This window comes from Littorina saxatilis, linkage group LG17 (assembly GCF_037325665.1).
Source record: "Littorina saxatilis isolate snail1 linkage group LG17, US_GU_Lsax_2.0, whole genome shotgun sequence".
NCBI lineage: Eukaryota > Metazoa > Mollusca > Gastropoda > Littorinimorpha > Littorinidae > Littorina > Littorina saxatilis.
Window position 1 is genome coordinate 58418272 of NC_090261.1, and position 25477 is coordinate 58443748.

The 25477-nt window shown below is 41.4% G+C and overlaps 1 protein-coding gene across 3 annotated transcripts in view; it reads right to left on the minus strand.

Moving 5' to 3' along the window:
* Window positions 1-25477, minus strand: part of LOC138951826 (inositol-trisphosphate 3-kinase C-like) — a 136154-nt gene that overhangs the window by 91753 nt on the left and 18924 nt on the right. For all 3 annotated transcript variants that reach the window (XM_070323377.1, XM_070323378.1, XM_070323379.1), the window contains exon 2: window positions 15120-17582. In XM_070323377.1, the coding sequence (XP_070179478.1) occupies window positions 15120-17486 (2367 nt within the window). In that variant the 5' untranslated portion in view covers window positions 17487-17582. The remainder of the gene's footprint in view (window positions 1-15119; window positions 17583-25477) is intronic.

A 25477-nucleotide genomic window follows, 5' to 3' on the forward strand; every position in this document is an offset into this window, starting at 1 on the left:
AACAAGGCTGTGGCAGTGTTAGGAGTCACCAATGACGTTCGTGCCTAAAAGTATGAGTCTTCATGTTTACTGATGTTGCTCTTCAGGATCGGTACATTGCAGGAACCATTTTAGAGAGATATATACATAAGCAGCTCTTGTGGCTGACTTTTACAACCCGGTTCAAGCAGTTCGTGTATCTCGTAAAAAGTCTACACTGTGTTTTTACTAGTAATGCTTTTACGCTGTTCACATTCCCATACAAGCACATATCATTGATAACCTCTTACCCCCCCCCCCCCCCCCCCCCCTTCATCCCCTCAACTCCCCTCTTCTAACGTCAGTGGTGCCAGAACATACCAGTGACCTAAAGAATGTAAAGAGACGCTCTCTCGTGAGTTCTGAAGGGGGTGAGGGGGGGGGGAATGATTTGTTGCTTCAATACCTCGACCTAGCCGAGGGGCTAGCGTGGTGCCACATCCAGATGTATACAGTCCGAGTCGGTCAATAAGTATTCTTCCGTGAAAAATAATCTGGAGCTTCTCTAACATTAACACTCCTTATTAATTACACAAACAGCTCAAAGCGCCACGGCAAAGCACAATGTTTCTTGGTAGAGAGAAAAGACACCCATCTAATACCACACAAAAACGTGGTCCTTTACATTACAACAACAAAGGTTACTTTGTTAGGGTCGTGATGATTCAGACTATTGATGCAACAAAAAGCATGGCTGTACATTTCAACTGAAGTGTTGTCCACGGTACAGCGTGCCAACATTTTCACCTTCACATTAATCCTACCCGTAAAAACTTTTGGTTTTTTTAAAAGCTGTAATGTTTTAGTGTTCTTTAAAAACACCTGAAATAATCTGGAATTTCGATGACTAAATAATACAGCGTAAAAGAAATTCTTCAATTCACTAAATTTTATCTCTCTTCCTCTACCTTTTCATTCTATCCAACCCCGTTTAGCACCACACAAACAATCCACTTTTTTTCTTTCGCTTTTTTTCGTCCAACCCCATCTGCTTTTCTCTGCCACTGTTTATTTCCTTTTCAACTTATAAAAGCATTGGCTATCAGTATGCAATGACACATTCGCACAGCCGGAATAAATTGATTCCATTCATTATGCAGGAAGACTACATTACAGTTACATCAAAAGTCACTGTACGCCTTCGGACAAGAATTCATATAAATTATCTTCGTGTTTGAAGTAGTGTATACTGAAGTTACAACGATGAACTTTTCACCTTGGAACATTATTATGTTCAAAATGTACAGGATCGCGATGACGAGACTGATCTTGAAACAATGGTCGTTTTGATTGGGTTTTTTTCTGTGTTATTTTTCGTCTTTTCTTCCTCCAGTAGTTGTAATCTGGGTTCCATATCATGTATAAAGTACACAGACATTAGGCTGCGAATCAAACAGGTCAATATAAGATTTGTTTCAAAAGAAAGGCGTGAATGTGAATCAACATAGCTCAGAATATCCAATGTTTCCAGCCTCTGGAAAAATACCACATGGTAGTCTGGTAATACATACATGTACGACACCAATAAACACAGACTTGCACTGAAGTTACCGGTGAATACCTGATTCTATCCTCGTTCTAAGCCGTCTTTCATAAGTTGGTACTTACTTCGGTTTGTCCAACGATTGCTTGTGGTACATTTGACTTTTTTTCTCACTTATGTGTAGGTGATATATCTCTGTAAGACGAAAGTCGACAATTTTAACAGTTTGTTAATTATATATGGCGCAGACAGAGGTTATCAATACCTTGTCAGAATCTGTTTCTCAGACGAAGAAAAATCACAGTGCGCTGTAATCGTCTTAATAATAAACCATAAGTAAACAAAAATATGGAGATTTGCAAGCACACCCTTAGAGATAAAGCTATTCTCAAACTAGCTTAACTTTCAAACCAACGCAAGTAAACCCTTCACATAAATACCTCATGACAACACAGTAAAAATACAGATAAATGCATTTCCTTCTAACAAAAGCATTAGGGTCACTCTCCTAGAAACTGGTCAGTCGGGACAGCGTACAAAAACATTTAAATAAACAACAACATAATTACTTTCCTTTATTTTTATGTGTTTTGTTGTCTTCAGTGTTATTTGGAGGAACAGTGTGAACAAGAACTAAAGCGTTTGTAAATTCTGTGATTTGCTTTGCACTGTAGAAGCTCTGAAATCGCCACTTTTTTCCATTCGAAAGTGTGACATGCTATCTCTGCACATACACATGCCTCAAATTTACCCATTTGATAACACATTTTTCTACAATTGTTGCAAATTCCTGTGTATGAATTTGATTTCACCCGCCCGATGCGCCCAAACGATCTTTCGATAATAACTTAGTTGCATTTGACAATGTAGAAACAATCGTCTCGCACGTCACGCATGGTGTCCTATTTTTAGCTTCAACGCCTTGCCCAAACATAACTTGTGCATACTGTTTCAGGGGATGGATAATTCTACTCTGACATAGTAAAATATTCGATGTCGTTAATCGCGATTGAGTGAGATTCAAGTTGAGTCTGTAAAGCAAGTTTAATGAGATGTTCTGATAGATCTGCAAGTGGTGTCCGAAAATTTGCGATACGTGTGAGCACATTGCAGAACTATTTTCTGGCAAACTTGCGATCTTTCAACCCATTCGCGCATGAATATAAGGGAGTCCCTGCGGGGGTTACACGGTGCAAACGTGTTTTCGTACAATCGAGCTCGCGGTTAGACGCAGGAAAACTTTGTTGTTGCGGGGTCCGCGCCAAAGTTGACGACAGACGTGCGAGACGGTACATGATACCACAACTTTTGAGGTAAGTTTGAGCTTTACAACGGCTCTTTTTTTACTATTTAGCGTGTAGAACTTAAACCACTAATATAATTTTGTCATGTTTACAAATTGAATTCGAAAAAAATGCCTTTCTGTCAGAAAAAAACGCAACTAAGTGGCAAATTCATGGGTAGAGTAGATCTAGGTACAGTCCAACGTGAAAAGAAGTTTTCGTTTTTTATGATTGTTTTGCGCCTCTTGTTAGTTTATTTTCTATTTTTTAAAATGAAGATTAGATCATGTGGGTCAGGTTCATTTGTTTTGTTGAGAATCTCAAGAAATAGCGTTTGAATCTCTCATCATAGCCAGAGCTGTCTCGTTCGTATAGCAGACGCCATTGCTGCTTTCCGCATGCGGTGTCAGCGATGCGTGCGGGACAGAAATTATGACAGATACTGGCATTTTCATTCGCACTGGAGCAGATTTTACACAGCGTGTAGTCATTTTTACATTTAGTCAAGTTTTGACTAAATGTTTTAACATAGAGGGGGAATCGAGACGAGGGTCGTGGTGTATGTGTATGTGTCTGTCTGTGCGTGTGTGTGTGTAGAGCGATTCAGAGTAAACTACTGGACCGATCTTTATGAAATTTGACATGAGAGTTCCTGGGCATGATATCCCCAGACGTTTTTTTCATTTTTTGGATAAATGTCTTTGATGACGTCATATCCGGCTTTTTGTAAAAGTTGAAGCGGCACTGTCATACCCTCATTTTTCAATCAAATTGATTGAAATTTTGGCAAAGCAATCTTCGACGAAGGCCGGACTTTGTGTTGCATTTCAGCTTGGAGGCTTAAAAATTAGTTAATGACTTTGGTCATTAAAAATCTGAAAATTGTAATTAAAATTTTATTTTTTTATAAAACGATCCAAAACTACGTTCATTTTATTCTTCATCATTTTCTGATCCAAAAACATATAAATATGTTATATTGGGATTAAAAACAAGCTCTGAAAATTAAAAATATCAAAATTATGATTAAAATTAAATTTCCGAAATCGATTTAAAAACAATTCCATCTTATTCCTTGTCGGTTCCTGATTCCAAAAACATATAGATATGATATGTTTGGATTAAAAACACGCTCAGAAAGTTCAAACGAAGAGAGGTGCAGTAAAGCGTGCTTATGCAGCACAGCGAAACCACTACCGCCCTAAACAGGCTCGTCAGTTTCACTGCGGTCATTGTTAAAAAATGCAGTGCGTTCAGTTTCATTCTGTGAGTTCCACAGCTTGACTAAATGTAGTAATTTCGCCTTACGCGACTTGTTGTTTCTTTGTGTTACGAGGATGTGTTCAGGACAGAACCACTCTGGTTTCCAATGTGTGTATCTTGGGATCTTGACGGTTGTAACATGCACTGTTATGTACCTCAATGTGAGATGTAAAGCTGTGGTAGCAATTAAAATATCTGACTCCAACTGTTGCATACTTTTTTTCAGATGCCAGGATGCTGCTAATGCTCCTATCCTTTCTGCCAGTCCAGTCAATGCTGATCCAGGAGCAGATCAGAGAGACCGGTACGTTTCTACTGTAAATAATTGTTTTAACATGTTTTTCATTAATCTTAATCTTATTATACTGGAATGACTTTGCTTGCATGCAGTCATTTTTTTAATTTTCTGTATCCATACTGATTTGTGCAGACATTCCTAGCAAAGTCTTTTCATGGCATGGTAAGTGCAGGTTACATATGGAATCAATTATATTTATACATGTATTTCAAGTACCAAATTACTCCTAGTTGGTATGAATGGAGAGCTTCAGTTTGCTTTTCTGAGGTAGACATTTCCAAGTTTATTGGTGTCACTTGCTCCTTGTATTTTTAATTCATGATGTAAACCTTTTTAGTTACTATTTTTAATTTTTCTATTTTAAGAAAGGTTCATTTGTTTGTCCACAGATTGACACACTGGATGGGAATAGGGTGGTTGTCCGTTTCCTTAGGAAACAAGGATCATCGTTTGTGTGGCCTGCTGTGGAGGAGATATTTTTTGTGAAGTTTGATGAAGTAGTTGAGGTGCTGCCTGTCCCAAATCTTGACAGGCGTGGCAGACACACATTTCAATAAACAGTTGTAATAAATAAACCCATGGTTAACTGATATTGGTGTTTGTGTTTGTTTGCGGTGTCCATGGTTACACGCAAGACGTTCTGTGTCATTTGATGAATATCTGCATGCATTACCAAGATTTTTCAAAGTATGTCCATATTCCTGTTTTAAGTATTCATGGAGATTCTTTAAATCATACAATTTTGCAAAAAGCAATATCTGATCACTTGCTGGAAAGGTTTTCTGTAAATAATGAAATGGTTGATCTGGCGTCCTCATAGTAATCCCCCCATTATGTAAGTGTATGGTATATTTTGAAACTTCTGGTACTTCTATGAAGCAATTTCTATTGTATCTCATTGGAAATTGCATGATAATCAATTGTATTTTTTATGATAAGAGTAAAAATGTGCCTCTAATGGTGCCCTGTGTTACACGCGAGACGAGGCAACCTTCAACACATTATCTTAAATTACAACATTTCCAAAAGTTTATCTTGCTTTTCAAAACCTTGTGTTGGAAAGTTGAGATGTTAAACAAACCAAACACACCAAAATATTTCAATTTTGACTAACTTTATTTTTGGGCACTCATGTCACACATCTGACCAGTTTTCAGGAGAGTGACCCATTACAGATCCACCAACGAAGGCACCAAGTCTTGGTGCTTGCGGGGCTATTGCAAAGCCTTCGAAAAACTTGCTGTATTCCAGAAGTACTTCTTCGCGGTTTGCCGGATCAAAAAACAGCAACAAAATTATGAACTGCTTTACTAATGGGTCGGAATAGTGCGATTAGGGAAATGAAGCTCCGAATAGTACCATTTAGTCGACTTTTTCGGGTTATTTTTTGTATTGGAAGTGATCTTTCCTTATTGCAAGTTAAACTCATTCAGTGCTTCTTGAACCTACTGCACGCAAATTTAGGCGCAAGCCCGCGGGACTGGGAACCAACAGAAAAGAAGAACATTACTTACAAACTTTTTAGAGCTATCTCACTTTTTTTTTTACTTACACAACTAAAGCATTACACATTGACTGGTCGAATGCTGACGGCAAGGCAATCTTGCATGTTGATCTTGTGACACAAACATCGTCAGATGTATAGCTTTAACAGAACGGTACAAAAAAATTGAATCAGCAGACTTCAACTGGGGAGAGAGAGAGAGAGAGAGAGAGAGAGAGAGAGAGAGAGAGAGAGAGAGAGAGAGAGATGGGAAGAGAGGAGAGAGAGAGAGAGCGAGAGAGAGAAAGCGAGAGAGAGAGAAAGAGAGCGAGAGAGAGAGAGAGAGAGCGAGAGAGCGCGCGCGCGAGAGAGAGAGAGAGAGAGCGAGAGCGAGAGAGAGAGAGAGAGACCTGCTGATGGAAGCGAGAGAGTGAGTGTCTTTTGGATGAAGAAAGGGAGGGGGAGGGGGACTTGAAATATTCCATCGTCGCCTCTGAATCATTCTATTCATGATATTGAACTATTCTTGGAACGCCCCAGACGGTTACCTCGTCCTCAGACTTTCTCATGACTCAAGTTGGCAATGATACAGATTACGTAGCGCTTCCCAGTAGTGGCAGAAAAAACCCAATCTACTTTCACTCAGTAGTGGCAGAAAAAACCCAATCTACTTTCACTCAGTAGTGGCAGAAAAAAACAATCTACTTTCACTCAGCAGTGGCAGAAAAAATAATCTACTTTCACTCAGTAGTGTCAGAAAAAAGCAATTTACTTTCACTCAGTAGTGGCAGAAAAAAGCAATTTACTTTCACTCAGTAGTGGCAGAAAAAATAATCTACTTTCAGTTTCACTCAGTAGTGGCAGAAAAAACAATCTACTTTCACTCAGTAGTGGCAGAAAAAACCCAATCTACTTTCACTCAGTAGTGGCAGAAAAAACCCAATCTACTTTCACTCAGTAGTGGCAGAAAAAAACAATCTACTTTCACTCAGTAGTGGCAGAAAAAAACAATCTACTTTCACTCAGTAGTGGCAGAAAAAACCCAATCTACTTTCACTCAGTAGTGGCAGAAAAAAACAATCTACTTTCACTCAGTAGTGGCAGAAAAAAACAATCTACTTTCACTCAGTAGTGGCAGAAAAAAACAATCTACTTTCACTCCTCTTTTCTTCCTCTTCTTCCGAAAATGGAAAAACAACAAAGACACACTCGTTCATTAGAAAAGTATGTACCGGAAAAGCGTACATTTACAGTCGTTTGGTTTTCAAGTTTCTGATGCTGGGTTTGACCCTCTGTGGTTGAAAGGGACTGCGCTCACATTTCCAAAAACCACCAGCTAAATCTCTCCGTTTCAAAACTAGTTTGCAGAACTCAAAGGAAAACCAGAGCGAAACTCTGAACATTCAGGACAACTTGCGGATAACGTCACAGCGGATAACGTCACAGCGGATAACGTCACTGCGGATCGCCGTTGACCCTACACAGTAACCATCACTGTAGAACCCCATTTCCGCGTCAATTATTTGGCTTTGATCTCTCATCAACCGTCGCTAGTGTATACCTTATATAAAAACATGTCACTGATGTAATTTCAGTCAACAGCCATTAATGACTTCTGTTGCTTTGTGTTGTGGTGAGCCACTTTCGACATTGAGAACACAAACGCAAATATAAAACTCTCAGTCCAACGTATATATTCTCCCAAGACTAATGCACTTGTGGTGAGCAAAAGACAAATCACCATAAACTTTATAATAGTGTACCCCCTTCGCCAAATCAAAACAGTACACAGTAGATGAGAAAACAACAAATAGTAACCGAGCGTACCTGGCGGCATAGGCCATAGCTTTCAACCAAGCAGCTAATTAATGGAGCGTGAAATAAACGATAATTGACGTGTGGTGAAAACTGCCTTGACTGCCCTGTTTACATGACTGATCATTTACCGAATTCCAGCCACTCTACCATGGATCCCCGTACAGAATTTAACATAAGCTTGTACAGACGGACTGGAAGACTACGAATAGAACAAGACACTTGCCCCATGGCGATAAGACAACGCATCACGTGTGGGTGCTTACTGTACGAATAAGAAACGGGACCGTCAGATCTGTATTTCTTATTGAAAGCTTTCAAATCATCTATCATTCACAAATACATGCTCGGACACACACACACACGCACACTGACACGCACACTGACACGCACGCACGCACATACACACACACACACACACACACACACACACACACACACACACACACACACACACACACTACTTTAGAGAGGTCAAAAGTAGGAAACAGAAATATTCCAACAGGAAATAATTGAGTCACTGTTGTGAGTCACAGAAAAACGACTACAAAAAGCCAATCAATTGAATCACGGGAAGCTCAGTTTCACAGACCGATCTCACTAATAAAACACTTAATCGCAACATGAAACTCAATTTCATAAAAGGTGACACTGACGGTAAAATATTCAAAATCAAGATCACCAAACCTGGATCGACACATCCAACATGTACACAAGGCAGGTAACGCGTGACGAAAGCTTGAAAAGTGTACAGTTTTCCTTTCACCTCGCTTGAGAAGTTTGTACACTCGTAGTGTCGTTTAAAGTATTTATTAATTCAACGACATACACATCCAGACGTCCTACAGTCGCGACGTCAACAATTGGTCAGTGAGGCTATTGCGCACACGTAGGATTATAACACACGCTACACTGACACACATTTACTGAATTGAATACACAGGTTACTCCGTCTTTCCAAAAGGAAAACATTTCAACTTTACAACACTTCACACGTGTGTGTGCTCCGTTTAATTCACAAGTATTTCGGTGGACATCGCTTCAGCGAGAGACTGAGGTCTGGTTACGCCAAAAGAATTGCATTCAGAACACTCGACTGTCCGCTGGGCAAAACCAATGAGGCTAACCAACTTCACGCCAAGTGCTTCTGTGGGAAAGTGAAGCACCGAAACTAATGCCGTACAGTGTTACAACGAACACGGGTCAACCCCCGGGCCCCTGACATGCAACACAAAGGCCAAAGCCTCCACCGGATATCCATTGGCATTGCAACGACTATTATTTTTAACTTTTCCGTCGACGGCAATATTCGTACCGAGCAGCCTATTCACCAGGAGGCGTGTCGGTCCTTAAAATAAATTATAATGTTGGGGTTGGTTCCTCTTCGCCAAATTTGTATACAAACTCCACTCTCAATATCGAAACGAATGAGAGGATTGCCAAGGGGATGGGAGGGGTGGGGGGGGGGGGCTTGACACACACTCATGCAGTGCCCAAGAGGAAACACACGTCGTTTGATTTTCTCGCAATACAGAGTCACAATCCAACAGTTGTGATAATAAAGAGTTCCTGCACGAAGCTCATAATTATAGCACTGAAAAGTCGGTAAAAAAAAAAAAGTTAAAACAAAAGCTAAAAAAAAGACTTCGCGCAGTCTTTACGAAGTCGACTTCAGGCTCAATTAAGGACCGCTTTTCATGCACCGCTACTTTTGTAGTTGTAAGCACAGTTCAGTGTGCGGTATCTGTCAGCTTACAGCACCTTTCTCTGTCCTACCAGGGTCTCGTCAGCTCTCCACTATAACTGTCATTCACACCACATGGTTCCAAACAGTCTTACAATATACTCGTTTATGGCCTCGTTCATCTCCACTTGTTGCATTTTTGGGTCCTTTCCAAAGCGCTTTCAGGTCAGGGCTAGTCAGTCTTTCAATACCTGTGTATGGAGCTTTTACCTGTCACCTGTCGCGACAGTATTTTGATGTCCACTGCTGGTGGCAATGTGTGTGAGTGTGTGTGTGTGTGTGTGTGTGTGTGTGCGTGTATGTGTGTGTGTGTGTGTGTGTGTGTGTGTGTGTGCGTGCGTGCGTGCGTGCGTGTGTGTGTGTGTGTGAGAGAGAGAGACACACACACACACACACACACACACACACACACACACACACACAAAAAGAGAGACAGAGATAGACAGAGAAAGGGGGAAGATATCCTTTACTTCTCAGTCATGTCAGTCACGTCTAAAACCATCTATCAATAAAATTGTCAAATTCGGTCAATCACACAATCCACGTTTCATTGATGTAATACGTCTCTCAAAAGTGTTTCATAGCCGTGGCTTCCCCGAAAATATAACCGCAGTTATAGCTGATCAGAAATCAAAATGAATTCGTATTACTCCCCCGGGGGATTGCCATAAAGATTAACTATTCAACACAATCTTCACGAGCAGTCAATGGACCTGTTCCATATATATATAACCTTGTCTGCATCGTTTTCTTGAAGGATGCAACAGCCGGCGAAATTAGAAAAGCCAAGAACGCGGCGGTGCAGATTGAACTGACGCCAACTGACAGCGGATCTTAAAAATGCTATCCTCCCCGTGGGAAAGACCATGTCAATCAATGAATCATCACAGATTTGTCCATGACAGCATCCTTCCACTTGAATACGTACTAAACATTTATCAGCCTGGTGATTGTGTTCTATGCAAAGTGGCTGTTTTCTTGTTCTTTTTCGTAAAAAAAAAAAAAAAAAATCGCATTTTGACACTGGTATCAATAACAGAATAATGTCAACGAAAAATTGTCAGTCTGCACAAAATAATGAGCTTTGCCGTTGAATTTGGGTATGTGTTGAAGTTGAAAGATCTATGCTCTTATCCCATGTAAATCTCTAAACAGATCTGTGGGGGGTTGACACGATGTGTTACATCAGAAGGAAGGTACCTTTAAGCAACTATTAAAGGCACAGTAACTTACTGAGTAAGCCTCCCGTAAACCATCACAGATACTGTCAGGCTTTTAAACACAGTACAAACACCCTTTCGTTTAAACACTCACCGCTTGAGAACATCCTAGGTCGGGAATTTTTGTCCCCAAAAAACATAATTTTAAGTTATTTTGCCAAAAAAACAAACTTTTTTTTTTTAAATTTAAATTTAAATTTTTGTTTGTTCCCAAATGCCAAAAAAAAGTCTAGGGTCGCGCGAAAAAATAGGGTCGGTCGGGATACCGTAAACAGACTTTTTTTGTGTGCCTTAGATTGCCCTCAATACGATAGAGACCGAACCAGAACAATAAGTACTCTCCCCACTGATCAAATACGATATCAACACTCTCATTTGGTGATGCAAGTTTGTCAAAAGAATTAAATGAATCTGGTTTTGATAAAGTCCAGGAATATATTATTTCAACTGGCCGACTTGGGGCAAAACGAATTTGAGTGCAGTATGCCCCCTTCATTATAGATAATTTAAGTCTAAATTTAATTAAGAAGTTATAGCGATTGTTATTGGTATATATATATATATATATATATATATATGTAATTGTGATGTATACTTATGTACTCTCTCTCTCTCTCTCTCTCTCTCTCTCTCTCTCTCTCTCTCTCTCTCTCTCTCTCTCTCTCTCTCTCTCTCTCTCTCTCTCTCTCTCTCTCTCTCTCTCTCTCTCTCTTTCCCTTTTATATTCTTTGTCCATTCTATTGTCGTGTCCTGTCTCCATTATGCCTTTGCTTTTTGTCAAATATGTGTACATATATGTTTGCACATTTTGTTTGTTTCTCGTTTGTTTTGGTTTAAAAAGTACTTGTCGAAGTCTCGTCGCAAGTTATCGTAATCCATATATATATCAAATTCTCCCGTTTGGGTTACCACCATAAGCTTGTGCTTGTTGTTGATCCGTATCATGTATCATGTTCAAATACAAATGAATTGTTGAATAAACACTGTTTAAACCAAAAGCCCGGAAACGTGTTGCGCAAACCGTCTTTCTCGTAGCAGACGACCGTGTTGTGCCAATTAGCGCCCGTTCCTCTGAACAGTGAACTGCAATCGCTCTATTTCGTGTGAATTGCAGCTGTTTGTTGTTTAGATTCAGAGGTACAGTGACAATAGTGTGCTATGGCAAATAAGCTTACAGCGAGTCGCATTGAAATCACAAACTGACGACTACATTGTGAAAAAAGAAAACTGGATCACACGGGTTCGCGATGGCTCAGGGGTAAGATAAACCACGCAAAAATAAATTCTTTGAAAATTGCTCGCTCTTTACGGAAGGCACCTAGGATGTTCAAAAGCGATGAGTGTGTAAATGACAGGGTGTTTGTACTGTATGTAAAAGCCTGACAGTATATGTGATGGTTTACGGGAGGCTTACTGTGCCTTTAAGTCTCTGTCTATTTGGGGACCTAATGAGCAAGTAAGAGACACACCCTTTTCCGCAAGCGAAGTGGAGAACTTTAAAAGTTCACTTTGGCAACCGTCTCCTCCTCAAGAGCTAGCTAGGAGTCCACTTCACACCACCAGTGCAACTGCTTGTCGACCTTGTCTGAATAATACACACCGAGTGATATAAAGCAAATAAATGCAGTGAAGACGACCACATTACAGTTATGTTGGTCTGATTCTGTGTTGCCCTTGACCGGGTGAAGAAACAAATAAAGACAACACACACAACTTCTGCATGAAAGTATCGATCCCTGCCCAAAACCGGTACGTACACTCTCAATCACCGCAGTCAGGATTTTTGTTCAGTTTCTTTAATTAAAGGCCAACTTTAATAAGTTGTGTCCTCAAATGATACAATACTCATAATTCTTAACACTCAAATTATCAATGAGAGATAATGAGAGAGAGAGGGATAGAGAGATAGACAGATAGACAGACAGACAGACAGACAGACAGACAGAACCCCCACCCCCACTCCCCTTTTTGTTTTGTTTTGTTAATTCAATCTCTTTACTTTCATTATTCACCTACTTGTGAACAGTAAAGAATGAAGATTCTTCTAAAAGGGTGAAAGATAAGAAAGAGAAATATATGCGAAAATACGCGGTCAGCAACCTGACAAGAAAATCGTGTTCAATAAATTCCTTAAAATAGCTGTTTAATAACACGAGTTGTAAGTACAAATCTTCATCGTCTTCCTTCACGTATGTTTCCTGGAAGCCTTTCTGGACTTACTTCAACGAAGATATAATTTACATTTGAACGTCAGCATGGTATCAGCTTTCACGTTTGACCGCAATCATGTTACAATTCTATTTTAGAACAAAAATCTTACCGAGCTAACTGACTTTAATGTTAAAAATGAAATGAAAAAATATCACTCGCGTTACATAATTATGGCTACCACAGGACCCAAGCCGTCTGCTTGGCCGGGCAAATAATCAACAAAAAACAACAACGAGGGTGGGGTTGGGATGGGGGGGGGGGGGATAGACTGCTATGTCCATGCTTTTGCTCTTGCTCTAACTTCGACAGCCCCAAACTTCGCCAGCCTTGCATTCCCTTCCCTTGCCACCTCCGCAGACAATCATCCCCCCCCCCCCCACCCACCCACCCCCACCCCCTCACCCCACCCCACCCCCCTCCTATTCTCCCACTCATTCAAAACCCACAAGGAAGAAAGGATTACAGGGCACATTGACACAATCTATGAATAGAAAACACACACAACCCCTGAAGCATCTTCCTGCCAACAGTTATTTTCGTGTCCGAACGGTCACAGCTCGATTCGTTCTCAGGTTATTTCGAGTTAAAACCGGCATAGCTCATTGATCAACAATGAGCTGGGTTGGATAAGACACTCGGCGTGAAAGCACTCGTCTTCTTTGGCTTTGAACTCTTAATCTCAGCTAACACCCTTCACCCCCCCCCCCTCCCGCCCCTATCCACCTCCACCTCAACCACTGCAAATACTCATTGTTTGCTGCCATATCTCATAAGCTGTTCATTTTCCAAAGGATGTGTCCTGACCCCTATACGTGTTAAACCGGACTGACACTGTCATATTTATAGAACCCAATAAGCAATGCTCCATTGCAGGAAAAGTAGGTTATTGCTTTGCTACGCACTGTGATACTTTTGTGATACCAAGGAAACACCTTACTATGGCACCGAATATGAATTGGCTGGACTGGCAATTCATGTATATATATATATATATATATATATGTGCACGTCCCTTTATACGGGCGGTAAGAACAAATAGAGAAGTGTGTGTCTAAGCTTGCGTGTGTGTGTGAATGTCTGTACTCACTCACTTCAGTTAAGAATCATTCAGACGCCACCAAACACACACACACACACACACACACACACACACACACACACACACACACACACACACACACACACACACACACACACAAAACACCAAAAATATTCAGCGGCAGCAAAACCTATCATAACCCAAGATAAATGAGAGAGAGAGAGAGAGAGAGAGAGAGAGAGAGAGAGAGAGAGAGAGAGAGAGAGAGAGAGAGAGAGAGAGAGAGAGAGAGAGATCATTACATAAAAGGGGAACAAATCTTGCTTGTGCTCAGGAGTAGACAAACACGGAGAAAAGCGCTCTGAATATTTGCTCGAAACCGCAAAGTATACATCCGATCCAGATTCGTCCTCATTTGAAACCAAATGCAGATACGCCGCACACTCCATTCAAAACGAACAGCTGGTAAGAAATAAAGAACATCAAACACAGCACACAAGCACAGACAGAAAACACGTCTCTTCTGACTCATCCTTTGTGGTCAATGAAATACACTGACGTGAGCAAATAATAAATCAAACCTATCAATGACAATGCCAATGCACTTGTCTAAATCGATTCTTTATAATTATGATTCAGCTATAAAAACGTCGAGGTAGAGACTTTAACCGCGCGTTAATTTCATTGACTGTCATACAATATATTTTAACTTGCGTCATACTAGTGCAGGACAAGATAGTAACGATAAAAAAGCGAAAATCAATCGAGCATGTGAAACGCCGATACGTTTAACTTGTTGCTTCTTTTTCACTGACCACAGAATGAGATAGAGAGGCACCGAAACAAAGACACAGAGACAGACACACGAACACTAATGACATACACGCTTGCACAGAGAGACCAACTGCGAGCTCCAGGTAAAATGAAGCAATTCTAAGGCATGAAAATAAGAAGTGCAAATCGCACAAACTGCGCACACAAAAACACAATCATACAAAGTCACGAACAGTACACAAATGCAATTAACGTAAGACCGCGCGGGCACTGTACAACATAAAGATCGACAATATCATGCAATATGATGCTAAGCCTCACACTTGCGAACAAGCACCCAGCCTCGAAAATAAACACGTATTATATAATTATCATCATCACACCAACCACACTGATAAACCTACACACACTAAACAAACGTCAGAACAAACCCACCACAATGACAACATTTCAGCAACACCAACTTAAATCAAAGGTAAAAGTCCTACCTTTTTCTTGCGCGGCACTCTCTCGATTCCCTGCTGATCTGAGTCGGACACAGAGGAATCCGTCCAGCACGTGGAACACATACTGGACCCGTCTGAGCTGGAAGAAGCGGAAGATGGCGAGCGATGAAGGCCGGTAAGATCCAACATGTTGGAAGAATCCATGACCACAGCACTGTCCGGGCTGGTCATCTTCGAGTCCTGAGTCTCGCTTGACCAGTCCGTGCTGCTGTGGTCACTGATCACAAAGGACGGCAGACTGTGTTTAGAGGTCGTCGTGGTGTTGGTCGTAGTGCTCGTTGCGATGGTTGTGAATGAGTCGTTGGTGCCGATGGCACCAAGGCACGCTTCTTGGCTGGAGTAGGGATTCGAGGGCGAGGAGACCCTGACTGTGTCCACGATGGTTTGGCACGAGGAGGAGGAGGAGGACGTGGAGTTTTGGGAGCGCCAGAACATGGCTTGCTTTAACCTCACAGCAGGAGTAAAGGACTGCGAAGGCCCAGCTTCGGGGACACTCGCCCCAGTGAAGAGCTCGATCTCCAAGGTCTCGTCATCCGGCATGGCCATGTCCACAGCGGAGTCTGTGTTGCTGGACCTCATGGAGTGATAGCTGCTGGCGCTGCCCAGGCTGCTACAAGGGCTCAGGGGTGAATGCTGCCTCGATGATATCGTCATGTCTTCGGAAAAAGGCACACACAGCTGCACTGAAGCGGAGTCCGAAACACTCTGGAAACACGCCGAATCTTCGTCGTCCTCTGTAACGTGGATGGCGATGCCATGTCCTCGCACTGCGTCTGACGCAGCACCTTGGGACGTAGTCACTCTCTCCACTGAACCGCGGCGATCGCACGTCTTTGTTGTAACACATTCTTTGGAAGTCCTAGAATGGTAACCGCACTGTGATCCGTGTTTAAAATGGTGCTGCCAAGAGGTATCCGAACACAAACTGGAGTACATCAAGTGTCTGGATGGTAGAGATTCGTCTCCACAACCCATGTATTCTTCGTGGGGTGGCAGATCTTTGGGCTGTTTGACCAGAGAGCTCAGCCACTCGTCCAACATGGGAGAGGGCTTGGCAATGTTTTCTGGCAATGATTTAGAGGTCTGTATCACGCTGATCCTTCTCTCGTCCGACGAACTTCGCTTTCGGCACAACGGCTCTGGCTGCTTTATTAAATTGATGGAAGCGGTTGAAACAACCATCGAGCTTTGTGACGACGCGAAGCTTTCCACGTCTGCCGCCGAAGATACAGAAGCTCCTCTGCTTCTCCCTGTGACCGTGACCTGTTGTTGCCTGAAGGCCTGAGGGTCGGCCACACTCTTTCTTCGTTCAAACAGGTCCGGCTGGGAAGAATATCGCGCCAGTCGTTGTTTAGGCCACGACGCTTGATCAGGGAATCGCGAGAAAGGCTCGAGCCGATCAGAAGTCTGTTTAGGCTCGTCTGTCGAGTTCCTGAAACTGTTCACATTCGGCCTGTTGCCCAGGCCGGACTGAGAGGACAGCATTCTGACAACAGGGTACTTCCTGGCGGCTCTATCGCTCCGACTCTGCCTCCCTCGACTGTTCGTTGTCCTGTTTCTAATCACAGGCTGGTGATCGTAGGAAAAACAGCTAGCTGCCGGAGAACTACCGTCAGGGCTTTCTGGTGTCGAGGACCCGTCTATAGACCCTACCGACGCAGGAGAAAGCGTCCTCGAGATAGGTGACATGGGGGAAACGGTTCTAGGTGCTGGTGATATAGTTCTCGAGCTTGGAGCCGCTGGAGATATCGTCCTCGAGCTCAGAGACGAGGGGGAGACGGTCCGGGAGGTAGGGGATCCCTGAAACACAATCCACGCGCTGTCCGACACGGGGGACACGTTCCCCGGGCTTAAGAACGACGTGGAAACATTCCCCAAGCTAAGGGACGTTGGGGACGCACTCCCCGACCTGTGTGAGGCCGGGGACACATTCCCGGAGTGCTGTGACGTCGGGGAAGCACTCCCTGGACTCTGCGACATCTTGAACAGAGCTCCCAAGTAGTAGGACGTCGGAGACGAGCTGCCCGAAGCATGTTTTGTCGTCTGGGAACCTCCTTGACACCCGTGCACGGTTAAGGAGCTGGGTCCCGATCCCGACCCTGAGGCATCCGTGTCTAGTTGGTGTAGAGAGGGATTCGAACCTTTGGCTCCGTTTTGGTTTTGTGCCAGAGACCTCTGCCGCTGTTCAAACAGCCTGAGGTTGTGCAGGAATCTGGAACGGAATTCTTCCACGCCCGGTACTTTGCTTCGGTCTTCCATTGCTGTCCCTGTGGTCTCTCTGTCCTTACGCTGACGATGTGTCTCCAGACATAGCTGCACGCACTGTGTGTGCGCTTCTTCCCTCAGCATAATACTGGAGAGGTCCAGATGGAAGGCAGAGCGGCCGTGACTGCGTGTGTTGACATCACTGTAATCTCGGGGTCACCAGTTCCATTGATTCTCTTCCTGAAAAATTGAAACATTCGTTTTCAGTAAACTTCATGATTTGTTGTTGTTGTTGTTGTTGTTGTTGTTGTTGTTGTTGTTGTTGTTGTTGTTGTTGTTGTTGTTTATTTTATCTTTCAGACTGTTTTCTTCTTTGTTGCTGTCGGGTTTTTTTCTTTTTTCATTTTCTTCTTGTTTTTGTTGTTTGGGGGGATGTCAGATTTAATTAATGCATTCAAACAAATCCAAGAGTGTGTGATAAAATCAATATAAACATTTGTGCATAAGAACAGGACTTTCTTCAGAACAAAAATAACAGTAGCACGATGAAGGAAGCTGTCGTGACCTCTCCTACCTTTATACCCTCAACCATCTCCTCCCTCCCGTAACTATTTGATCTCAAATAAGGAAAGGCCACGATTTTGTCCACCATGCAGAGTCTTAGTGACTTTTGACCGAAGTTGACGCCTTCAGGTCAATCAATGTCTCCTTCGTTCCCAAGACGGCCGCTTCGGTCTTTCAAGTAAGGGAGAAAACTCAACAACGCGATGGAGACGTGTTAGAAGATCACTCTTTCATAGTTCATTCCCTTAAAACAAACTTGTACGAGAGGATTCCGTAATGGCAAGGCAGACAGACATAGACACAGACAGACAGACAAAGACAAACACACGAAGAGTACAAAAGGGACATACATAAATAGAAACTTCGCGTGTGCGTCGACATTAATATAAATCGTGCTGTCGTGCAAACGTGTTCTCACGATGACAGCCAAGAATATGAAACTGAGAAGTAACACATATTTCTAGCAAGCCTGCTTGTTAATCTCTGTCACGAATGCAACGAAAACCGTGACCTTTTTAAGTCCGTTGCATAGCACATCCAGAAATTTACAGTTTGGTTTCTTCACTATGGCTTTGTCTTATTCTGCATTTAATCAGATTATCTACGACGTTAAAAATGAAGAATAAACATTTTAACTTGTTATTCCAATTCACCTTCACCGTTGTAAAATCATTGTTGTTACAATACTTGTAAAATTGTTGTTGAAAACTTATCAAAATACATAACAACGTAAATAAGCTGCATAAACTGCTCGACATTGCATGCAAATAATTGTGCCAATTTGACTATGCTTGAATGCTTTTTTGCTTGCTTGTTTACTTGCTTGCTTGCTTGTTTACTTGCTTGCTTGCTTGTTTTGAAGATGGTGATGACGATGGCGACGATGATGATGACGACGATTACGACGACGACGACGACGATGATGATGATGATGATGATGATGATGATGATGATGATGATGATGATGATGATGATGATGATGATTTCACTCAAAGGGCTATAGGTAATATATCTTTATACTCAACCCACGATGACGTATAGAAATAAACAAACATTGCAGAATATCTCCATGTGACCAAATGCTAAAGTCTGGAATGCTTCCACAGAAAACCAAACACAGAGAAGTTACAAAAAATGTTTTTTTAAAAAGACCTTTCAAAGAGAACGTTTTGTCATATTTCTTTTCACAAAGCACCTTGCAGCTCGAAATCGACCGGATCAACAGACTAGTAATCTGCGCTCAAAGGAAACATTTCTTCACATCAGAGTACGTTTTGTTTAAATAATAAAAGACGGACTAATGGCAAGAACAGAGTGAAATGCACGACACAAAGAGGAACTAAAAATGGAACGGGCTTTTTCCAGCTGACTGCTCAAATTTCTGAAATGAGCTGATGAGCTATTCACGGTAGGAGAAACTTCATTAGTGTGTACGTCTGAGAGCTTGTCCTTGAAGAGAAAATCCGTCCATGCAGAAACGGCCTTAAAACGAAAATAAATCACTAGTTTTAACTTTACTAAGAGTTCAAAAGAGAGAGAGCGAAAGGGAGGGAGGAAGAGAGTATGTGTGTGTGTGTGTGTGTGTGTGTGTGTGTGTGTGTGTGTGTGTGTGTGTGTGTGTGTGTGTGTGTGTGTGTGTGTGTGTGTGTGTGTGTGTGTGTGTGTGTGAGAGAGAGAGAGAGAGAGAGAGAGAGACGTAAGACATTTTATTGATTAAACACACAAGGTTCATTTCAACGGGGTGTGGGGAGGGGAGGGGGTCAGTAATACATGCCGTGTGTTTGTATTCATGGACAATCACACGGTTTTATCTCTTGAGAGAGAGAGAGAGAGAGAGAGAGAGAGAGAGAGAGAGAGAGAGAGAGAGAGAGAGAGAGAGAGAGAGAGAGAGAGAGAGAGAGAGAGAGAGAACACATACGCTTACATGTGTATAATTGTGTGAATATGTGCTTTTCGTGTCGTTAATTCCAATAGAAACAAAATCTAACCAACAAACAAAACCAGTGAATTTTGAAAATTAAACAGATCAGCTTTAGTAACCCTAGCGGACGTAAAGCAACACACAACTGTTTTGTCAAAAGAGGATCCAAAATTAATATACATACAAATCTACCTTCAAAATCTTGTTTAGCCGGGAGGCTTTACATGTTTGTGACAGCCTTTTAACAACACCATCAGCACATACCAAGTGCGATCTAAAAGGCTTGCGGGAATATTGCATCGAAAATAGATAATTATCTCCTGTCTCGCGCTGCAAACTACAAGTAGGTACAGCATCAAAATAAAATTAATGACGCACATCGCTGTCGTCATACATGCAACTGAAGTATATTTTATTGACAGTGTTGTTTCAACAACTCTGCACATGTTTACTTGTTCCTTAAAAATGTTTCAGGTTTGTTCTTGCACAATCCCTTGTAGTTTTCAAGCGAGTGTAATAATGCATGGGTTTTTCCACTGATCGTTTTACAGCAATTAAACTAACACACGGAGAGAAAAAAAAACAGAACTTGAGAAGACGTAGGCTACAACGTTTTACCATTTCAAGGATCACGTCTAACAAACGTGAGCAAACAAAAAAGTTCATCACACCAATGATTAAATATTAAGATACATTACACACTGTTACACTCGAATAAACACCATTACAAGAGCATGGTAATTGATCCTTTCCTTCAACGCAACATTTGAGCAATGTAAAGCCTATCCTTAACTGGTAGATCTATGCAAAGTAGCCTATACTTCGCAAAGCTGACCAAACGAATCTTTAACACTGAGTTTAAGGTAAAAAAAAAAAACCAACACCTTCGTGAAGTCGACTTCGGGCTCAATGAAAGACCACCTTAAGGTCAAGCAGACACAGTAAACTATAGTATTCGTGTACACTTTCAAAGTGTGCGTGTCAGTTGGTATTTTCACTCCACGGTTTCAGCTGGACGTCGACCATCGGGCACGGATACATTATTTAGCACTTGAATCGACCGATCAGTTTGGGTGACAGTCTGTCAAGTGACCTACAACCTTAATTACTGGCGTGTCGATCGAGCGTTAATTGATTTGACGCAGTTGACAAAATTATGACTCGTTCAAGTGACCTATTCTGACCTTATTCCTTTTATTCTACGTAAGTGTTTTATTTTACACTATATATATAAGCAATGGTTTATTGTTCTGGTTCTTGTATTAATATATGTGTGTTTGTTTGTGTTGGTTCGGTGATTTTTGTGTGTTTGTTTTTTGTTGTTGGTGTTGTTTTGTTGTTGTTTTGCCAGGGGTTGGCTAGTTTTATCGATGATGATGATGATGATGATGATGATGATGACGATGACGATGATGATGATGATATACAGGTCTTTTAACAAGACAATGCTTTGTACCCAGGACATTTGGAACAATACATGTTTTTAATTCAGCTCCATCTGACTTTGTCTTGTGCATCTGGGAACCACACTGTCTGTCAGTACGACATTAGCTAGCTGTGTAAAGATCGTGATCTTCGCTGGTACCAATTACGCTTTTCACTGATTCCATGCATCAAAAAGTTACACATCTAGGCAAGAGTTGTAACTTTGCCCGCCAAGATTCTCAACGGAGTTGTTTAATTTGGACTTTTCGGCTTATTCGCACCGAACAACATGTTTTCCGTTTTTTCTGACACTTGCCACATAAACCCTAGCGGACTTCACACGTTTGTTTTCGTGATACAGGCATTCGTTTCACAGCTCCGGCAGGGGCTCACATCCATGAGAGATGGCATAGGACAAATGTCCTGGACAATGTAAAAGCGATAGGACATTTGTCCAGGAAAAAAAAATTAATAGGACCTTTTTTTTCTCGCAACAAAACGTACACTAACAGCATGGTTTTGTCTGCTTGGAGAGACACATCGTAGCAAATCAAACTACTGTAAATTGGAAAGTAGTGACAATTTCCAGATCAAATGAAAGCATAATCGGACAATGACCCCTTTGTGACAAAAAAAATAGGACATATGTCCTCTTGCATGAAAAATATAGGACATTTGGAAAAAATATCCGTGTATGTCCGATGTTCGACGTGGATGTGAGCCCCTGCTCCGGCATAGGAGAAAGGTACAAGGAGAAGAGCAAGAGGCTTGTAAATCTTGGCCAAGGTGTGAGAAGGACCCGGCAACCCCTATTCACGACCGTCACCTTTCTTTGCATGTTTACATGTAGGAGAGCCGATTAGCACAGGGCAGAGTGCTGACTGCATACGTCAGCAAAAACATAACACCTACTCAAAAACAACGCGATATGGGTTATGAATATGAATTTATAATCTTAATGGCCGACACGCCAAATCTAAAGTCTGTTGTTCGAGATTTATTGTGGAAGCCGGACATGTGTACGTACTGTCATCTAGCTGCCGATCACATGTCAACAGAACACAGCTCTTACGTCTCTCTGTGAAGCTTGGCTGTCAGCAATGAACAAGTCTGAAGTTACAGGAGCATTGTTTTTGGATTTTAAGAAAGCATTTGACTTAGTCGATCATTCCATATTGTTGAAAAAAATTACACTATTATTTGAGAAACGATTCGGTCTGCGACTTCTTTAAATCGTATATTGCTGACCGGACACAATATGTCACTCTACAATGCCAGAATTCGTCTACTGCACTAGTTTGTTTGTTTGTTTGTTTGCTTAACGCCCAGCCGACCACGAAGGGCCATATCAGGGTGGTGCTGCTTTGACATATAACGTGCGCCACACACAAGACAGAAGTCGCAGCACAGGCTTCATGTCTCACCCAGTCACATTATTCTGACACCGGACCAACCAGTCCTAGCACTAACCCCATAATGCCAGACGCCAGGCGGAGCAGCCACTAGATTGCCAATTTTAAAGTCTTAGGTATGACCCGGCCGGGGTTCGAACACTGCACTATTAAAACATGGCGTCCCTCAAGGGTCTGTATTAGAACCTATTCTCTTTTGTATTTACGTTAATGATTTGCCTTTACATGTTTCGGATGATAAAGTCAAATGCGAGTTTTTTGCAGACGATTCGTCTATTCATACCAGTAACACCTCGTTGGAATCAGTAAATTCTTCCCTGAAGAACACTTTGAACAAAGTTGCGAAATGGTGCACATCAAATGCCATGATACTGCACCCAGAAAAAACTAAAAGCATTGTTATTACCACAAGACAATAGCATCAGATAAGTCCTCTTAAATTACAACTGTCCTTAGGTACAACTCAAATACAACAAGTTAAAGAACATCGCATACTTGGTGTAACTGTCGATGAAGAAATGAAATGGCAAACACACATAAGCAACCTTTGCAAAGTGTTATCAAGGAATTTGTATTTGTTGTCAAAACTCAAACATTATGCCAAATCTGAAACATTAAAAATGTTCGTTCATGCTCATAAAATGCCTCATATTAATTTTGCTTCGACATTGTGGGATGGCTGCAGTGATGTTCACTTAACGAAACTCAAGTCTTTGTACCGTCGTGCTGCAAAACTTATCCTGTATGAATCGAACATGTCTACAGAAATGAAGTTAAACAGCCTTAATTTCCTCCCCCTAAAAACCCACCTTGTATACAATAAGGCTGTCTTTATGTATAAATTAGTTCATGGTGATGTGCCCAGTTATGTGCAATCCTATTTTACACATGTTACGAAGAGGTATGGGTCTCAAAATTTACTTCCTCCAATTCCTCGTATAGATCTTTATAAATCCAGCTGAGCTTTTTCAGGATCATCTCTGTGGAATTCTTTGCCAATAGAAATCAAACGATCCGCACCCTTAAAGGCCTTTAAAAGGCAGTTGCACACACATTTGATCCCACTATAAACTGCCCCTGATGTTTAGTTTCCATTGTGTACTCGGATAATGTATGCAATGCTCTTAAGTGTTTGTTTGGTTTTTTTAAATATTGTATATGTAGTTAATCTGAATGTGTAATCCCTCGTCCCCCTCCCCCTTCTTCTTGAAACTTTAGCTGCCTGTATATGGCCCTGTTCGGCAATACATTGCTGTACTTTTTTAAGAAATTTTAAAAAGCATTTACGTTTGTTGTGTCTGGTTTTGTTTTATATGACTTTGTGAGTTCAATATTTTTAATGTTTATACTCGACCATTATTTTGATGTTTTATTAGTTTAATACTTTGATGAGGTATGTGCGCAGTCTTTGCTTTTGTTTACAATTATTCTCTGTATATGTTCCAAGGACAGGTTGGAAGATTAGGCTAAGCCTAAAACCGATATCCTTTCGTAATTAAGTTCTGAGTTCTCTCTCTCTCTCTCTCTCTCTCTCTCTCTCTCTCTCTCTCTCTCTCTCTCTCTCTGTCTCTCTCTCTCTCTCTCTCTCTCTCTCTCTCTCTCTCTCTCTCTCTCTCTCTCTCTCTCTCTCTCTCTCTCTCTAACCATTCCTGCCATACTGCCTTAGTTTCTCTTGTTGATCAATGGCTGGAGAAAATAAACGACAATGAATTCTGTGGTGCCATTTTTGTTGATTTTGCTAAAGCCTTTGACGTTATTGATCACACGTTATTACTGAGAAAATTTGCATTGTATGGCGTCGGAATCGAAACTGTCAAACTTATTAGTTCATTTCTCACCGGCAGACAACAGACTGTACTAACAAACGCCTCGGCGTCGAGCATGCAAGAAGTAAAATACGGTGTACCACAAGGATCGGTTTTAGGACCCCTCCTCTTCTCTATATACATTAATGACCTCCCCCTACATATTCAAAATGTATGTGAACTTTTTGCAGATGACACCACAATTCACTCCAGCAACACAAATGTAACTCGCTTATCAGAATCACTTCAAAGGAGTTTAAACCAGTTGACAGAGTGGACTGAACTAAACCATATGTCTCTTAACCCAAAGAAAACCAAATATATGGTCATAACAACAAGACAAAAACGCCAGAATATTTGTTCAGCTGGTCCTGCTTTAATGATAGATGGTGAAATAGTGGAAAAAGTCGACCATCACAAACTGCTGGGTGTTAATATCGATAACAACTTGTCTTGGTCAACCCACATAGAGCAACTTAGTAAAGTGGTGTCTAAGAAAGTGTATCTCTTATCTAGAATTAAACACTTCCTGAACTGCCAAACCAGAAAGTTATTCTTCATTGCTCATATTCAATCTGTTATTGATTACGCATCCACTCTATGGGACTCCGCAAGTGAAAATTCCTTAAAACCACTCAGCAGATTACATAAAAGAGCGCTAAAAGTAGTATTACTAAAGCACACTACCCTCACAGAGTTAGACTACATACATTTAGGGATCTTACCTCTAAAGTCAAGACTGCTTTTTAACAAAGGAATCTTTATGCATAAAATCATATCCGAAACTCTACCCCAAACCATTTGTTCAAAGTTCTCTTTGAAGAATTCACACCACCTTATGAAATTTAACACTCCTCTTCCTAGGATAGACTTATTTAAGTCTAGTCTAGTTTATTCAGGTGGCCGTCTCTGGAACGCTCTTCCGAATGCCTTACGGGAAGCTACCAGCACAGATTCTTTCAAAAACAAATATATATCCCATTTAATGAAAATAGTATATTCTTGATT